General features: G+C 32.0%; 1 protein-coding gene across 1 annotated transcript in view; it reads right to left on the reverse strand.

Annotated features, from left to right (window-relative positions):
* Positions 1-20,374, reverse strand: part of LOC114943399 (proton channel OtopLc) — a 28,356-nt gene that overhangs the window by 1,813 nt on the left and 6,169 nt on the right. Inside the window, exons 2-7 of the mRNA XM_029319003.2 lie at positions 5,145-5,379; positions 3,372-3,486; positions 2,331-2,556; positions 983-1,140; positions 456-675; positions 219-381 (exon numbers count right to left, since the gene is read on the reverse strand). Coding sequence (XP_029174836.2) covers positions 219-381; positions 456-675; positions 983-1,140; positions 2,331-2,556; positions 3,372-3,486; positions 5,145-5,379 — 1,117 coding nt within the window. The remainder of the gene's footprint in view (positions 1-218; positions 382-455; positions 676-982; positions 1,141-2,330; positions 2,557-3,371; positions 3,487-5,144; positions 5,380-20,374) is intronic.

Genomic DNA, 20,374 nt, shown 5'->3' on the forward strand with positions numbered 1-20,374 from the left:
CCGGTTTTTGGTTGAAGAAAATATCAACCTCAATTTTAAATTATGAGAGTTAATATTTGTACGAATAAAAAACTTGATTTTATTAAAAATTTAAATGAGACATTTCTCTTATATAATACCATTTATTTGATTTAATTTAATAAATTAAATTAAAATTCGAAAAGTTTAACCGCAAATAAAAACTAGTAAATAAAAAATAAAAAAAATATGATAAGTACCTAAATTGCACGATAAAGGGATAGAGGAAGGGCATGCTTGACGTCCACAACTGTCCTAGAGTATTAGTATTTAGGCATTCTTGTAGCGCGATTACTTGTGAGATTTGCTCGTTCGAGACAGGTTGATAAGCCCTGAAGTTACTTTCTCTCGTCGGCGAATCATCTGAAATATATAAAGAATTCCCAGTATTCGCTCTCGAAAAATGTGCTCGCTTGGCAAGACAAAAAATCAAATACCTAGAATAAGATCTCGCGATTGCCTCGTCAAGGATCCGGGAAATCCTCGAAGACTCAAAGGAGATGCGGACGTTTCCTGCTCGTGCTGCGCCAAATGCACAAAGTAAGTCCATTCTTGTGCGGAATCCCAAATCACCAATCGTACCCAGACCGCGACATTCGTGGCTGCGAGGTGGGTGAAACCGAAACGAGCTGCCAGACCGAAACGTTCTACGAGGACCTGTACAAATGTAAGAGATAGACATTAGAATGCATTCTCCTTTGGATGTAAATAAAATTGTGAAATCGATGGAATCGTAGAATCGCTCGAAGACACATATTTTGACGAGAAATTTCGTTTGAAATTTAGATGAAATTTCGAGACTCCTTCGTTTCGCAATACATCCAACAATGGTATAAAGTAGTATGTAGCGATACACACAATCGTAGGCGCATCAAAGCGTAACGAAGAAACGCGTCTACGCATTGTCCGACCGTGCACGCTCGGCACCTTATTTAATGCAATTAAACGTAAGACCGACGCTTGCCTGCGAGTTTACGAAGAGAAAGTGCATCTGCAAGAAGGTGAACAGTCCGTGCATCACCGGATGCACAAAGACGACATCGGTCAAGCACTCGGCGCCCTGCATCATCGTGTGCATCGCCATCTCCAGACCGTTGAACACCAACGTCGCCAGACCGAATACTGAAAACCACATGTTAATTAACGAAATTTACAAGTAAATTCATTAAATGAAATTTTGCCGCATTTAGAATTTTATTCAATATTGAAATTTATTTTTTTAACGTGCGATATACTCTATATGAAATTAAATTTTATATACCTATATTTATATTTTTTTACAATTAAAATATGATATAAAGAATTATTAAATATTTTCAATTTAACATTTAATATAAAATTTGTATTCTTATTGTTAGTTTAAAATTTAATTTCTGTATTTATTTATGTATTTATTATATGTATCTTACACCACAAGAGAATTTTCTTTTAGAATTCATCTTGAAAATCTTGGTAATGGTGATACAATATGGAAGAATTTTATAAGAATGTTTCTGATTAAATATTTATTACAATAAAAAATATGAATATGTATATAGGAAATTTTAATATATACATATTAATATTTTTTTATTATGGTAAATATTAATCAGAGAACTCATAAAATTTTTACTAAATTATAACACTTCTATATTTCTTTCTTTATTTATACACAGAGAGAAGTTGCTTTTAAAATTTACCCTGAAAATCAAATTAATATCTATGAAAATGTTTGATTAATTTTACTATACATAGTATAAAATTGATCGAACATATTTTATATTTTATTGTGATAGATATTAATATTTTGATTTCAGGATAAATTTTAAGAGAACATTCTGTGTATAAAACAATGAAAAATCAGAAGTGTTATATTAAAATATAAATTAAATGCATACTAATTTTTTATTGTATTTTAATTGTAATGACAAAAAGTTTAAATTTTAATATCAATATGCACAAAGAATTCACATACATGGAGAAAATTTTCTCTGAAAATCATGAAATTGTGAGACAATATGGTATTGGAAAAATCTTAAAAGAGTTTCTCTGATTAATATTTACCACAATAAAAAATATTAATATATACATAATAAAATTAATCGAATATATATTTTATATCTTATTGCGATAGATATTAATATTTTTATTCTGGTAAATAATTAGAGAAACTCTTACAAATTCTTTTAATATAATCTTGTCTTACAATTCTAAGAGAAAATTATCTCTGTGTAGAATTTTTAGAAAAATGCTTCTGGCTTGATTATCGCACCGCGACATCGAGAAACATCGCAGTCGTCCGATTATCCCGGATTAACATCATCATCACTTACGGAGCGCGCCGACGCGTATGTAAAAACTGGTCGGAGCGGTCCTGGCCCTGGAGATGTGCGCTCGTTTTAATGATCCGAACCTGGTGAGCGACGCGCCGCCGAGTTCCGCGTCGCCGAGCCCGTTACGGCTGCGGCTTAAGCTGCTACAGCTGTCAATCAAGACCCATATGTAGATTGCGATGATAACAGCGATGCTTCCCACGTAGAGATACATGAGGAAGATGCCCTGAAACACGCAGAGTTACGTAATTCTTTAAGCAGCGTATATGCAAAAAAAAATCCAGGCACCAGATACATATAAAATTCGGGAAGCTCCTGAACAAGAAATTATACCGATCCGGTTCTTTAAAACTCGTTGACCACGTGCCGGTTCATCTACGTGGCTGATCCCTATCATTTTATGCGAATGAGAGCTCTGTGAACTCGTACGAATTCGATTGCACGCGATCACGAACGTCGACTTTCAGTATCTATTTCACATGTCAAAGTTGTTCTATTCATATCAAATTGCTTTCTAGATGTCATTCAAAATTATTAATTGCTAGAGTATAATTAACTATGTTATGGAATACATTTTTTTGTATTTTCATAAAAATTGAGGCACAAATTAAATTCAATAATTATAATATTATATAATGATACAAATATATTTCTTTGATATTTATAACGCAAGGAAAGAAGAAAACAAGAGAGTTGCTGAAATGTCAAATGTTATATCCTGGAGAATAAAAAAAAATCGTCGTCGCGATATAATCTGGGGATGCTAGGTATTTTCAGGGAGATATCCAAACCCCGAGTTTCTAGCTCAAGGTCGCCCGATCTCGACACGTGTACTCGGACTTTCCCCGGATTGTATGAAGTAACGGTACGATAATCCCAAGTCTGACAGCGCAAACGTTACTTTCGAGACCTCGACGCGTTGCACGTTATCCTAGAACGCGAATTCGCTTTCCTGATTCATCCGACGTGACGTTCGCGATAATCCGCGGGAATTATTAATCTGTGAAATCAGACGTGGACTGACAAGGTTCAATTATTTACCTGCAAACTGAGCAGAGGCACAGGCGTGTCCATGACCTCGGCCAAACACACCGCTAATGTCAGCACGACGATCAGCTCGCCGTACACGTTCGAGAGAACCACCCATAATTGCGAGCTGTAACAAAATCACGCAGTAAAGAAAGAGAGAGATGAAAATAATGATTTTACAATTTTTTATCAACTGAACAATGTACCATGCACAGGAAAAATTTTCTCTTAGAATTTACCTGGAAAATCATGGTAATCGTGGAATTTTATGAGTTTTTTTAATTAATATATTTACCACAATAAGATATCAAATATGTTCGATTAATTTTATCTGTACATATTAATATTTTTTATTGTGGTAAAGAGAAATTCTTATAAAATTCCACGATCATCATGATTTTCAGGATAAATTCTAAGAGAATTAACCCTTAATTCAATTGAAAATAACTTTTCGTGGATTTGATTGAATTAAAAATAACGAATTTACAATTTTTTATGAACAATGTACATTACACAGGGAAAATTTTCTCTTAGAATTTACCTTGAAAATCATGATAATCGTGGAATTTTATGAGTTTCTTTAATTAATATATTTACCACAATAAGATATCAAATATGTTCGATTAATTTTATCTGTACATATTAATATTTTTTATTGTGGTAAAGAGAAATTCTTATAAAATTCCACGATCATCATGGTTTTCAGGAATCATAGTATCGTAAAATTTTCTAAGAGTTTCTCTGAGTAATATATATTTACACCACAATGAGATATAAAATATGTTCGATTAATTTTACCATGTACATATTAATATTTTTTATTGTAATAAATATTAATCAAAGAAACTCTTATAAAATTCTACAATCACCATGATTTTCAGGGTAAATTCTAAGATAAAATTTTTGTCGGTGTATATATCTTATCACTCTTTGAAAAAGGATCTCGCACTAATTCAATTGAAAATAACGTTCCATCGAATTGACTGAATTTTTGTAGTTTAAGGCATTCTAATCAAAAGATGTAACAGCCTTAGAGCTAAATAATGGGCAGTTACTAAGTTACAACCAGTCAAACGTTTCGAGTTTTTCTTGTTTGACTGGCTGTAAGTCAGTAACTATCTATTATTTAGCTTTGAGCTTACATTTTTGTTCAGCAAATCATAAGCTACAACATACGAGAAAATCACCTGACTTTACCAAGATTCTGTTTCATCTATGATTTTATTTGTAAGTTCAAAAACCCCGCACTTATCCTATATAAAATTGAATCTTAGTAAAATCAGCGCATATATTGTAGCTTATGATCTGCCGAATAAAAAGTAGATTTTTTACATCTTATTTCAACAAAAAAAATATCAATATCTAAAATTAAGATAAAAAGTAATATTAATATTAACAATATTATATAATATATTATAATATATTATTATTATATATTATTATTATATTATATGTATTACATATTAAAACATATATATATATATATATAATATATATATATAATATTCTATTAATTTTTTTTAATAATCATTAAAATAATATTAAATATTATATAATATATTATAACAATATTATATAATATATTATAATATATTATTATTATATATTATTATTCTATTATATAATATATTATATTATATGTATTACATATTAAAAACATATATATAATATATAATATTCTATTAATTTTTTTAATAATCATTAAAATAATATTAAATATTTTTGATATAAGACACGCTGTTTACGCGACAGGACGATGACAGGAATAATAGTTTGCGCTCTTACTAAGGTTCCGAGTGGTCTAGAAGGTCCTCGTGCGACCTCGTCCTCGCCAGGATCCTGGAGACCAAGGATCTCGCCGGTTGCGACGAGGTGGACGGTTGCGCTGGCGGTGGCTCATTTTTGTCCTTGGCTTGACCCCTGCAGCCCGAGGGGCCACCACTCGGCGCGCCCTCCACGGTGCCCCCGGTTGTACTTCCGGTCTCGTTCAGGCTGTCCTTGTCGTGCTGCTCATTGCTCGCTGCGAAAGGAAAAATGAGAGGAGGATTAATGAATTAATGAGATACGCGCGCGTGTGATATTCGACGCGTACGCAGCGGCCGGAAAAGTGGAATCCCGCTCGTGCTTCTTCTCTTGCCACTTTCTTTCTCTGGCCTGCCGGGTCGTCGGGAGAAATGTGTGTAACTTTCGCTGGAAGAATTTATACGTGTACGTTTATTTCTGCGCCCGCGGCGTTTAAAGATTTATAAATCTCACCGCAATTTCGTCTGAAAAATCGTTCGACACTTCGGGCTGCTTCATTTGTGCACGGATGATTTTGAACGTGTGGAACGAGAGAGAGAGAGTTCAATTTTATAGAGATTTAATGTATCTGTATGATATTGAATTTATATTAAACTTCGGTGAAAAATTTTCGTCCCTTTCACTGCAATATTGAATTATGATGACAGAAGCGAGAGATCGCATAAATTTTTTTTTCTAGCGAAATATATTGAAATAAATCAACTCTCTTTCATATGGACGTCATGTTTGATATATATACATATATTGATGAAATATATTGAAGAGTCTTTCTTGGAGAGATTCATCGATTAATAAATATTTGTAGAATAATAATTCTTAATATACGGCTTTATTTAAGGAAACGCAGAAGTCTTAACGTTTCTGTGCTAATGTGCACAATGTTGAAATAGAAATTCTAAAAGTATATTTTTCCTTTCTTTATTGCATGAATTTTGAGCGATTGAATTAAATTACGAGTCGAAAAGCACCCATAACTTCGCAACTGTTTTAATTATCATAAATTGAGATTAATCAAGGCAAAGAAAGAACTTCATTTTCGACTTTTTAATGTATTTAATGAAATAAAAACTAAACTATGTAATTCGATTTCTTTTTCATTTGGAATTTTTGTCGGTCATTACATCGTGGATTATTATAATTTGTAATATATCGAGCGAATCAATTTTAATTAAAAATGCAAAGCTACATTTACATTAAATATAAATTACTCGTTCTGTTGCACACGTAAACTGTCAACTCATACAGCACAAAATATTTTTAAAAGATTTTCAAAGATTTTCAAAAATATTTCTGAAAATATTTTTTAATCGTGAAAAAGCATAGAAACATTTTAAAAATATTCTCCATATGTAAAGTTCGAGATTAATTTATATATGGAACTTAGTAATCTCAAACCAAGAGATACAGTTCCGAAGAATTAATTTTTCGCGCTTGGGTTCTATTGGCCGATTTAAAAAATTCATGTATTATTTTAAAAATATTTTTAACAATTATTTTATTTTTTAAGAAATATTTTTAAATTTCCTTTAATTTTTTTTAATTTTAAAAATTATTATTTAATTAACAAAATTTAATTTAATTTTAAAATATTCCTAAAACCATTTTCAAATGTTTTTATACAATGTACGTATTTTATAGAAATATTTAGAAATATTTTTTTGAAAACTCATCATATTTTGTGCTGCATGGGATATTTTTCTCATAAAATAATAATTATTCGTTGATTCGTCATAAATATTGTTCACAATGGAGCAATGATGATGACAGCCGCGTAAAAGGAAACGCTTCGCGCGTCGAAATAATTAAGACAGCTGGCGTGAGTTGGGCTTAATAGCGCCTTTTGCTCTATAATTCTGCGTCTTTAATCAAAGCCTCGCGATGTGCGACGCTTTTATTGCGTAGCTAGGTGCTACACAATCATAGTTGTTCCGCCGTTGCGGCCCGTCAGAAAACTCGTACACGAGTTGCCTCTTCTAGTAAAAGTTCGGCTCTCCGGCGCGTTAAATAGCTGGCAATTACCGCGTGTGTAATGCCGTGTAATTAATGACGGCGAAACCAGTCAATTCTCCATCGCGCGCGTGCGCGAATTCATCGCGTAACTCGATCACGTTCTAATGCAATTTTTTTTTATCACTCGACTCGTGTCTTGCTCCGAAATATTTTTATCGCGACGAATTTGATATACTCGATTCGATAATGAATTATTGAAAATTCTTCACAGCGTAGAAATTATGAATATTCACACATTGAATTGAATTTAGTTCGATTATTTTGGATGCATATTTGGGTAAAATTGAATATAGATTAGAACGAAAGGTAAGGAAAATAATTTAGATACCGAATATGACTTGGAACGAGCTTATAACATATACAAGTATTAGTTATATTATTAATTACCTAAGTGGTTTGAATTGTACACTCGACATAAGTAAACGTAAATATTTCAACTGATACTTGTACAAGATTTCTACATAGCGCAATAATTCCTTTGAACGCTACTAATGAATAACGACTAAATTTCATTCGTCACGAGCCGTAACTCCTCTGTATTGCAGTTGATTAATTTTTCAAACGCCCAATAATGATATTTCAAAATATAGCTATTAAGTTGAGTTCTGTCATTAGCCTCGATTTTTCCCCCGAGTGGAAGACGTACATATATGTACTTTGCGAATGTTACTGCTCATTCTCGAGATAGATACTTTACTATTCTTAATGAAGCACAGAGAATTATGATATCCTCTCGAGTGGCTAGAAGGGTATCGCTTTTACAACGAACAATAATGAATCGCTTAAGAAAGCAGTATCGGGTATCGAAGTAGGCTAAGTAAGTTGTAAGCGAACTACGCTTTTGACGACCTATTTTTTGGAAGATCGATATCGACATGATCGATCCGTAACGAACAGGACATAACAATAAAGCGCGTAAGTGGCGGTTGTACGGACTCTCGAGAGAGAAGATCGACTTTAATAAGGCATCTTCTTTCCGATCCCGTTCCGTTACTTCGACCAACCGCGGATGTGCAATGCTTGCACTTTGCTACACGGAGAGAATTTTCTCTTTGAATTTACCCTGAATCGTAGCGACAATATATAGTGCTGGAAGAATTTTAGGAAAGTTTCTTTGATTAAATATTTATCAAAATCAATTATATTTATAATTATTAATATGTGCGTAGTAAATTTTATACAGAGAGAATTTTTTCGTAGAATTTACCCCGAAAATCATCGTAATCGTGGGGACAATATATGTATAGTATTGGAAGAATTTTGGAAAGTTTCTTTGAGATTAAATATTTATCAAAATTAATTATTAATCATTATTAATAATTATATATATAATTATTAATATGTGCATAGTAAATTTTATACAGAGAGAATTTTTTTTTAGAATTTACCGTAAAATCATCGCGTAATCGTGGGGACAATATATAGTATTGGAAGAATTTTATGAAAGTTTTTTTGATTAAATATTTACCACAATAGCAATTATTAATATGTGCATAATAAATTTTACAAAGAATTTTTTCTTAGAATTTACCCTGAAAATCATAGTAAATCATGGAGAATCGTGCAATAATTGAAAGAATTTTATAATAGTTTCTCTGATTAATACTTACCAGAATAAAAAATATTAATATTTACCATAATAAAATAATAAAATATTTTAATTATTAATTTTACTATGTACATACACGGAGAGAATTTTCTCTTAGAATTTACCTTGAAAATCACACACAGTAATCGTGAGACAATATGACATTTCAAAGAATTTTATAAAATTTTTTCTGATTAATATTTACCACAAGAAAAAATATTAATATGTACGTAATAAAATGAATCGAACATATTTGACATTTTATTGCGATAGAAATATTAATAAATGGTAGTAATTTAATCAACCAACTCTGGCAAATTAAGTGATCTTTATTTAATTTAGATAGTTAATTGTTTCACATTATGATTTCATTATATCTTGTCACATTGTAAGATCAAAAATTAAGGTTTTTAAAAAAGTTGTGTTTTAGCACTTGATAAGGGCCGAAACCCATGGCCGAAACGTCGTGAATATTAAATAAAGATCACATAATTTGCCAGAGTTGGTTGATTAAATTACTACCATTTTTTAATTATCATCTGGTGACTTCATAGTTTTTTACATCTTTTAGAAATATTAATATTTTTCTTGTGATAAATATTAAACAACACATTGTATCGTCCCACAGGATTACCATATAATTTTCAGGCTAAATTCCAAGAGAAAATTCGCCTTCAGAACTACATCCTCTTCGCGCGCTCGAAGAAGGAACTTCTTTCTTCGATTGCGCGTAGTACAAATTGCGCGCGAGTTAGAAGAAGCACGAAAAGTCACGGAGAGTCAAGTGTCAACTCGCGACAGCTGGCAGGACGTGTCGCTCGTCGGCGCGATTAACGAACTTGAAAGATCATCGCGCATCCCAGAATGGAGACATGTGCTTGATTCGCGGATGACGCGAAGATGAACGCGCCGGCGAGTGCCACTACAAAGGACTACGTTTCGAAAGAAATTCAAGAGGTGAAAGGTCCTTGGACTGCGAAGGTACCTGTTGTACTCGAGAGATCTTGGAAGAGGAAGAGGGAAGATTCTCTCTTTATATAGAAGACTCTCTGATGATGACATTTTTATGATACATCCCCTATGAGTGTGGGAAAATCTTTTTCCATCATTCATTTAGAAAACTTACTTGATAAATTGCCATTTTTCGAAAGTAAACGTGTCCACAGAGTATAATTAAAATCTCATCAATCCTATTTAAATATTTACATATATAGCATGCATTTTTTGATAACATTCAAAGAAATGTATTTTCCATAGAGAAAGCTAATGCGAAAGCAATATACAAGTGACATATAAATTTCTTTCTGATGTATTGGACAATAAAATGATGCGTGTGAACTCTAATCTAATGACAAATAAATGGCGCACATTTGCTGGATGAGGTGTACAAGTATATTAGTACGACACGTGAGTCTAATTTCATCGGAATCGGTAAAGTCAGCATCATCAGCAAGCAATCAGCAACAAACAACTATTTGCTGTGCACCTGCGGAGTAGATTACGAGTCGATTGAGGAAACTTTTCTTTCCTCGGTTCGGTTCGTCAATAGCGGAAAGTCCCGTAAAGCTTTAGTTCCTTCGAGATATATGTATCGGATCGATAGAGCCATATGGCGTTCGAGAATTATTTGTGATGGCATTCGTCTGATTCTTTTTCTCATACATTCGTTGATATGATAACTGATGCTTTCTAAACTAAACATTTTTAATTGAAGTTTGAACGCGAATTAGGACCCGAGTAGATTTTATATTGTATCAAAAAAGAGAGCTATAACGGAGGATGTGCTCTGTGGACAACTTTTGTCAAATTGAAGTTCAAATTTGAACGATCGAAAAGAACAGTTAGATGCGCCGTCTGCCGATGATCTGCATTACGGTACAAATCTTCGTGTCAAATCTAATATAAGCATTTGAAGAACGAACCAGGAAATAGTATTTCGCAATAATTCATCGTGTTTATTCTACAAATAATTTAGGGTGAGAGAAGTGATCTAAATCAAATTTTATATATACCTATAATTCGAAGGAAACTCTTCCACTGAATTGAAAATGAATTTAAAAAATCATGATCGATCACACTTATGCAAAACAAGAAACAATACTTTTATCTTCTTGAGATAAATCTAATCGATCATTTGTCCTGAAAGTGAGGCGTTCAATCGAAACATCACATAATTGGTTAATTAAAATAAGAGAGCGCTGAGAGAGAAAATAATATATTGAGTTTAATTCTATTCGATATTAAATATTTATATTAAATATCGAGATATCAATATTAAAGAATATTCAATATATTCCAGCGAATATCTAAATGTATACAAATAAGAATCAGGGTAGGATAATTTGTGTTTTCTTATTAAAAACGGTCCTCGTTAAAATTTTTGTGTTAAATATTTAACACATTCATGTGTTAATTTAACATATTACTGTTCTGTTAATTGAACTTAAATGTTAAATGATTAAAAAACTGAAAAAATGTAAAAATAACACGATGTGCATCTATTTTTAATTTTACACAATAAATATGTTCTGCTTTATTAGTGACAAGATTTATCTGTTAAAATTTGCAGAAAAAAATGTCGATTTTCTATTTTATAATCTAAGTAAGGATGATAAAATCTAAAATTAACATATCTTACATTCAAAGTATGTTAATTTTACACAAAATTTATTTTAAATTATTTGACGTTTTGCATTTATTTTATGTTAAAATATTAACACAGTATTTGTGTCTCCATTTAATATATCCATATTATGTTAAATTAACAGAAATTTTTCAACTGTGTACCCAACCCCGATAAATAATATACTTGTTTGAACAAAATCGAGATAACTCTCTCGAATCCGGCTTTGCGTCACAAAAAGATTTACCTGACGTCCACTGAATTCGTCACCGGGGAATATCGTGGTGATGGGTCGTCGGCGACGTCGCCGTCCATCACTTGGACCTCGCGAAAACGTTGCGACCGAGTGACAGATGACAAGATGACAGGAGAGCGAAAGAGAGAGAGAGAGAGAGAAGTGCACGTGACGATAACGCGACACCAAGTGACACTTGGCGGGTAAACTCGGCTGAGCTCTCGAAGGAGCATCGACTCTTTCGGGGATATCGGAACGGTGGCAGGTGCTGCTGCTGGATGTGGTGGTGGTTGGATGATGACCGTGATGGTGCGATTTTCTCGTAGCCTCGTTTTCCGCATATCCGTCGATGCAAGCACGAGCGTTTTGCTCTTATCTTCTGTTATACTATATCGAGCCGGAGGATTTGTCGAGGAACGGACGAACTCTCCGGGAAGCTGCGTTACACGCATGTATGCACCTCGAAATCGAACGGTCGTGGAAGAGGATTCCGCTATTCCTCCTGACTCACTTATTGCGACCCTCTCGCGATTCGACGCGTTCGATGGAAGCGATTTCACGCGGGTGTTTTAGGTGAAATATTGCGAGTAGAGTGAGAAAGAAACCGGTGAGACAGCGGAAACTTGTCGCGGATGTGTTGTACCACTTTTTTCTTGAATATATTAGAATGTATGTAAAGAGGGAATCTAGCTTTTTCAGACTTGTGCATTTTAAAGTGGTTGAAACCTGTCCAACTGCGACTGTTTGTTGTTCTTTTTCTCTTTATAAAATATGTTACAGTTCAGAAAAACAGCTTTGATTTGAAATTGAATTTTTATTAAAAAAATTAAATCTTCTATTGATCATTTTAATCATACAGATCATTTAGTAAATAAGTCCGAAACTAATATATCCAAAATATTTAATGCTCTTTATTGGTCTTATTAAGAATTAATATATAGTGTGTTTTGTAATATAAAAAAAGAGCGACAATTTAATTAATTTAAAAAATAAAAATTTTGTGCTATTATATTTTTCGCAAAATTAATGACTAGTTTTCATTTAATTTAAGATAATAATCTTGTCTTAATGACACAGCTATTAATGCACGCTATACCTAGAGTTCAATATGCATTACATGTAAAGTGTACACAACAAGCAACAGAAAACATAATGATTTCACCGGATAATTAATCAGAGTGCAAACCTTATTATTAATCATTCATGTATAGATTATGAACGCGTGGTTGACATACACATATACGGAATATATAGGCTATTAATCTCGCATGGAAGCCAAACGATCGTGTCTATATTATTACAGCTTAACATCAACCGCGGATATTCGACAAATTCTCTCGAAATTCTCACGTTTCATTTTCCGCATGGAAACGTTCATTACGATAACATCATTGTTCGAGGATGCGGGAAGGGTTAATCATCGACCTGACCTTTCCTATGTCCGAAAGGTTACCCGCGTCGATTCGCGCACAGAGAAACATTATCTGGACGACGATTATCTGCGATAAGTGTTAGATGCGTCCCCGATGGGCAGCGGTCCGAATAAAATAGCCAGGATTAATTTGTCGCTTCCATGATGATCCGTCTAATCACCACCGCCGCGATTACGCATAATAAGCTGGCTTTATACCTGTAGTCGCGGCTACGCGGAGAGAATTTTCTCCTAGAATTTAGTCGAAAAATCGTGGAACAATATGGAAAGTTTTACGAGTTTATTTGATTAATATTTATCACGATGAAAAATAAAAAATATTAATTAATATGTACGTAATAAAATTAGTCGAACATATTTTATATCTTATTGTGGTTAATATTAATATTTTTATGAATCAGAAAAACTCGAATAAAATTTTTTCAATACCAAATTTTGTTCCATGTGATTTTTAGGGTAATTCTAGAAAAGAAAATCCTCTCTGTGCACGATTAGCATGATTTTCAGGATAAATTCTGAGAAAATATTTTTCTCTTATATAAAAATGTTAATATGTTAATTTTTCGCGCAACTAAATTAATTTTTTTAAGAGCCATTAACTTTAACTTTGTTTAAAAAATACTTAACTTACCCAATTACACTTATGTGGTAGATATTAATATTTTTTATTGCGGTAAATATTTAATCAGAGGAACTCTTATAAAATTCTTCCAATACTATATTATCTTACACAGTTGAAAAAATTGTGTTAATGTTTTTCCAATTGTTTTAATAATTTGACATTTAAGTTCAATTTAACACAACAAGAATATATTAAATTAACACAAGAAGAATGTGCTAAATATTTAATACCAAAATTTTAACGGGAACAATTTTTAACAGGAAAACACATTTTTCTACTGTGTGTAATTATCCTGATGTTCAAAGTAAATTCTATTTGAGTTTAATTAACACAACAAGAATATGTTAAATTAACACAAGAAGAATGTGTTAAATTTTTAACACCAAAATTTTAACGGGGACAATTTTTAACAGGGAACACATTTTTCTACTGTGTGCAATTATCCTGATGTTCAAGGTAAATTCTATTTGAGTTTAATTAACACAACAAGAATATGTTAAATTAACACAAGAAGAATGTGTTAAATATTTAACATCAAAATTTTAACGGGGACAATTTTTAACAGGAAAACACATTTTTCTACTGTATACGATTATCCTGATGTTTATGGTAAATTCTATTTGAGTTTAATTAACACAACAAGAATATGTTAAATTAACACAAGAAGAATGTGTTAAATATTTAACACCAAAATTTTAACGGGAACAATTTTTAACAGGAAAACACATTTTTCTACTGTGTACGATTATCATGATATTCAGGGTAAATTCTAATATTAAGAGAAAATTCTCTTTGCGTATGAAGCGAGGAAAAGAAGTACCAGCACACTAGCAACTACCACTACTATTACTATACTACTACCACCTGCCGTCTGCAAATTATCGATGTCGGATATAATGATAATACGTCTGATGTGCGCGATAGTGTCGGTCCATTAACGATACATAACGTTCGTCGGCTCTTTGACGTTTAACAGCGATTCCGCGTATAATGTCAAGTCATTATCTGTCAATTCTGGCTGACGATGGCCGGGGGTAAGAAAGAAGGATGCTGACATTTGCACTTTTCTCTCGCGACACGATGATCGAGGATCGATTGCATATCCGAAGTAATCGATCAGTCTTGGTCTGATGCGATAATGAAGGTGCTGTTATCTCGTCGCGAGCTCTTTTTTTACTCGATTAAATTATTACTGAAATTATCGACTATGGATCTTCAGATGACGAGGAGAAATGGTAGTTCGGTTTGAGATTTTTCAGGATGCCTCAGGCATACTTCAAAATTACGAGTTAATTTTTTCTTCACCAAAATTTCATTTATTGTTTTTTTAAATTTATGGTATTGATATTTTTATACATATCACATTATTTATATGTGTAGTTGAATTTATTTTTATATCATTTGACATCTAGATATCTAGAATATCTAGATAATAGGTAATTATTTCTATAAATAATTAGATATAAATTTAAAATTAAATACAAATAAGTATTGTAATTATTTTTACTTTAATAAAGATAGAGCCTATCTTCGGAATAATTAAAGAAAAATTAATTATTACGAAACCATAGAGGATTTTCCTAGTAAGTTTAACTCGTTCTATCTGCATCTGATTATTATCAGATACCCTATATACGACATATAAATTAAGCCGATGAGAGATAAAGAGAGAGAGAAAGAGAGACATGCTTATCATAAAAAGAAGAAGAGAGAGAGAAACAATTTCTTCAAACCAAATTTCATAAATTTTCTTTCGTTCTACTTTCATCATGCGTCCTACATTCGCTTGTGTGACACTATTTATGAAAACACGCTTTTTTTACGCATTCGCGTGAGTCATCATCAGGTGTCTAATTAGCGCGCCTTGTGCTATTTCTATAATTTACAGTTTCAATTTACGAATGATGCGCTTTCCTGTGTGCGTTGTCTTTTTTATTTATTTTTTTTACTGTTACTTATGCGCGCCTAATTATAGCTATACATCTCACCCGACACAAGAAACATATTTAGCATGTTTTATCGGTTTTTTGTCTCCCGAAAATTTATCGCGAATTGGAGTAAACGTTAAACTCATCTTGAGTAACCTAATTGGAACGAGATCAAATTGGAATTATCATTAATGCAGAAGGAAGTCGCTAATAAACTACCGCGAGAAAGATTGGCAAACCAGAAATTAAGATATACGTATGTAATCACAATTAAGTTTTATGGCAGTTCGAAATACCTTTTACGTGCGGAAACGTGAAATTGAAGAGTGGGAAATTTGATGAAAGTTTCAATAAAACGACGTCACTCGATGTCGAACTACTTTGAGTAGCTGGCACCTGCTTTCACGCTATTCATACATATATATATGTGTTTCGTGTGTAGGTGTGTGCTCTCTGTCACTTTTGAATTTAACTAAACACAGTTGAAAAATTACTCTTAAATTTAACAGATGTTTCAAACGAGCCACAGAAATTTTTGTGTTAATTTAACATAATATGGATATGTTATATAAATGGAGACACAAATATTGTGTTAATATTTTAACACTAAATTAAATGCAAAATTTCAAATAATTTAAAATAAATTTTGTGTAAAATTAACATACTTTTAATAATTTTAGATTTTATCATTCCCACTTACAATTAGATTATAAAATAGAAAATCAACGTTTTTTCTGCAAATTTTAACAGATAAATCTCGTCACTAATAAAGCAGAACATATTTATTGTGTAAAATTAAAAATAGACGCACGATGTGTTATTTTTACATTTTTTTTCAGTTTTAATAATTTAACATTTAAGTTGAATTAACAAAACAGTAATATGTTAAATTAAATATTTAACACAAAAATTTTAACGGAGATTGTTTTTAACAAGAAAACACAAATTTTTCTACTGTGAACCAAATAATTGTACAGCTTTGTCATTATAAATTTTTATTAGTACATTAAATAATTTAAATTATATTATTTATGTGTTATATAATCATATTATTTGTATTATTTATGTATTAATTATGTTATTTATATTATTGGCGCGCTCGATTGTCAAATTATTAATAATTTTGTTATTATCTTATCATTATTCTGCAGAAAAAAATTCTTAAAAGCAAGCAGAAGAATTGAAAACCTCTGTATTTTATTTAACAGAATTATTTATGTTTTGAACGTGACATATGTAATCTTTCCTTGAGCAATAATTCAATCAATATAATCGTGAAAAGTCGTAGAGATGAGGAGGATGATTAGATTATATACACATTTATTATTTTTAGAACGTCTTTCGTAAGTGACGTATATCAACGATCATTTATCGAAAACGACAAATTATCATTCCACGTGTATATTCTAATCACGCGAGCAGATGTGTGATGGTCGGCAAATGAATCGGCGATGCTATTTATCTTTCTTTGAGAATGAGAAATGCGACATTTTGCAAGTCCGGAAATCGTCTATGCAAACTGTTTTCGCACGCGCACGAAATCTCTCCTATAATAACAAAGTCTCGCGAGAGAGGTGAGATTGTGAAATGTGTGGATAAACATTCACAGTTGAATAATTTCGGTTTTTGACAGATATCACATGCTCCAAACAGTCCAAAGAAATTTGTGTGTTAATATAACATAATATGGATATGTTAAATGGAGACACAAATATTGTGTTAATATTTTAACATAAAATAAATGCAAAACTTCAAATAATTTAACATAAATCTAGTGTAATATTAACATACTTTTAATGTAAAAATTGACAAAAAAATAGGTTGATTGTAAATTTTAACGGATAAATCTCGACACTAATAAAGCAGAACATATTTATTGCGTAAAATTAAAAATAGGTGTACATTGTGTTATTTTAACATTTTTTTCAGTTGTTTTATATAATAATTTAACATTTAAGTTAAATTTAACAGAACAGTAATATATTAAATTAACACATGATTGTATTAAATATTTAACACAAAAATTTTGAAGGGGATCATTTTTAACAAGAAAACACAAATTTTTCTATTGTGTTCCTTTATATAAATCAACGAGGACATTCACATTTTATTTATTCGATAATCAGCTGAGAGAAATGAAAAAATCGAAACACTTATTTTATATCGCTCAAATAACTATAAAATTTATTCGGAGAAAGCGATTTACAAAAGAAGACGCAGATCAATAATATTTATCGTTTGCATAAAAATTGCAGAAGGTTTCCAACAGATTATAACGTGCAATAACATATTGCTAATAAATATTGTAAAATATGCAGCAAATTTCTAGGGATCGCGAAAAATCTTGAATCACGTGTTCGAGAAAATTGACTCGTATTGTAGGATAAAGCTTTACCGCAAATCAGCGCATAAAATTCTCTTCGTGCGGGGACGGGAATTTTATTATCGCAGTAAAATAATCGTGATAAGAAACGAGCATGGAGACAGCTTCTTGCGAGCGTTTCAGTCTTTTTTTTTTTTTATTTTTACTTGGATTATTATGCGGGACTGGCCGTGACAGCTTGATTATGTTGTAACGGGACCACTTACACGCCGAGAAACCTAAGCTTGAATTCCTAAAACGGAAGTAACGTTTAATCGAAGAATTTTAATAACGTAAAAACTGCGAGACATGCTATAGAGGAGAATATGATCGTATGATAGCGCGCATGGAATGTTATTCCGTTTTATAAAATACAAAAGCGGTACATCAAGTTTGCCGAATCATTGCGTAAATAAAGTAAATGCGACAAAAAATAGTCTAGGCGGACTACCACATATTTGCTTCAAAAAATAAAAATATTATGAATTAAATAATTGCATCGAATTATAATTTTATTATGTTATATATATATATATATATATATATATATATTATTATATAATTATTTACACTAATATCCAATATAAATTTTATTCAATTTTTAATAGAGATGGAAGAATATAGAAATCGTTGAATAAACACGGAGAGAATTTTCTCTTAGAATTTATTCTGAAAATTATGGTAATGTTGAACAATATGATTATTATTTACCACAATATTTACTATTATGTATACAGTAAAATTAATCAAATATATTTTATATCTTATTGTGATAAATATATTAATCAGAGAAACTTGTATAATTCTTCCAATACCATAATGTCTTACACAGAGAAAATTTTCTCTTAAAATTTACCCTGGAAATCATGGCAATCGTGGGACAATTTGGTATGGAAGAATTTTCATAAGTTTCTCCTATTAATATTAACCACAATAAAAAATAGAAAATATTAATATGTTAGTAGTAAAATTAGTCGAACATATTTTATATCTTATTGTGGTCGATATTAATATTTTTGATTAATCAGAGAAACTCGAATAAAATTTTTCCAACATCATATATTGCCCATATATTTTTCATGTAGTAAAATTAGTCGAACATATTTTATATCTTATTGTGGTCGATATTAATATTTTTGATTAATCAGAGAAACTCTAATAAAATTTTTCCAACACCATATATTGCCCCAGGTGATTTTCAGGGTAAAGTTTAAGAAAGAAAATCATGGCAATCGGGACAACTTTCTGTGTACGATTACCATGATTTGCAGGATAAATTCTAAGAGAAAATATAGATATGAATTTTGCTGAAAATTCGCCAACTTTCTTCCAGTTTGTCCTTCTTCTTGATCGCAAACGATGGCACATCGTATTGTCGTGCTAACAATTTGTTCGGGCAGATGTATCAGCGTGCACTGCGTTATTACCCGCGGCAGCACTTTCATAATGATCCAGGTATAGGATTCCTCGCAAGTCGTCGTTCGACGGAAGAACATCTGCGTCGAAAAGTATGGTCGAAACCGTATGGTTATCCGGCAAAAGAGAGATAGACAGAGACAGAGAGAACGTGTATGCGTGCGGATATTTTCGCGTACAGATGCAATTGTGCGTCTTGATCCGTGCTTGAACCAGCACCGCGTGCCGAGAAAAGTGGTTAACTGTACTGAACCGGCGGCGGTTTGTGTTTGGCGATGCAGCTGCATCATCTAACTGCGAAGAATCAGTTATGTGTAACAGTGACTGAGGCCTGTCAGGAGGCTTTTAGTAACGGTGGCGTCATATGTCTGACAGATTGATGTTGCACGACGATTAATGGAGTCAGGGCACGGTGTTGCTTTGAGTAGAACACGAAAGTAAGTTACGGAGATTCGAGAGGAAGTATCCGCGTATCTTATACAGTCCTCATCCTCTTCCGTAAATACGTTGAATTTTGCGTCGATTAATCAATTTGTGTTCCGCAAGAAGAGTTCTCTCCTTATACTTGTATTCTTATTATTGCAGGGTGTTTAGCGATCAGGGAAATCTGGAAAACCGGGCATTGTCAGGGAATTTTGGAAGTTTAATGGAATTGTCAGGAAAGAGTTTCTCTGATTACAATATTTACCGCAATAAAGAATATTAATATGTACCTAGTAAAATTAATCAAACATATATCTTTTATTGTATAGATGTTAATATTTTTTATTGTAGTAAATATTAATCGGAGAAACTTTAATCGAATTCTTCCAATACCATATTGTCGAATGATTATTATCAGGGTGTCTAGCAGTCAGGGAAATCTGGAAAACCGGATATTGTCAGGGAATTTGATAAATCTGGAATTGTCAGGGAGAAGTCGGGAAATTTTACTATTTTTCTGGATTTTTTTACATTATTTTACATTTGTCTCAATAATTTGAAATTTTTTATTAA

Source organism: Nylanderia fulva, unplaced genomic scaffold (assembly GCF_048542155.1).
Source record: "Nylanderia fulva isolate GAGA-0341 unplaced genomic scaffold, ASM4854215v1 Scaffold37, whole genome shotgun sequence".
Lineage (NCBI taxonomy): Eukaryota > Metazoa > Arthropoda > Insecta > Hymenoptera > Formicidae > Nylanderia > Nylanderia fulva.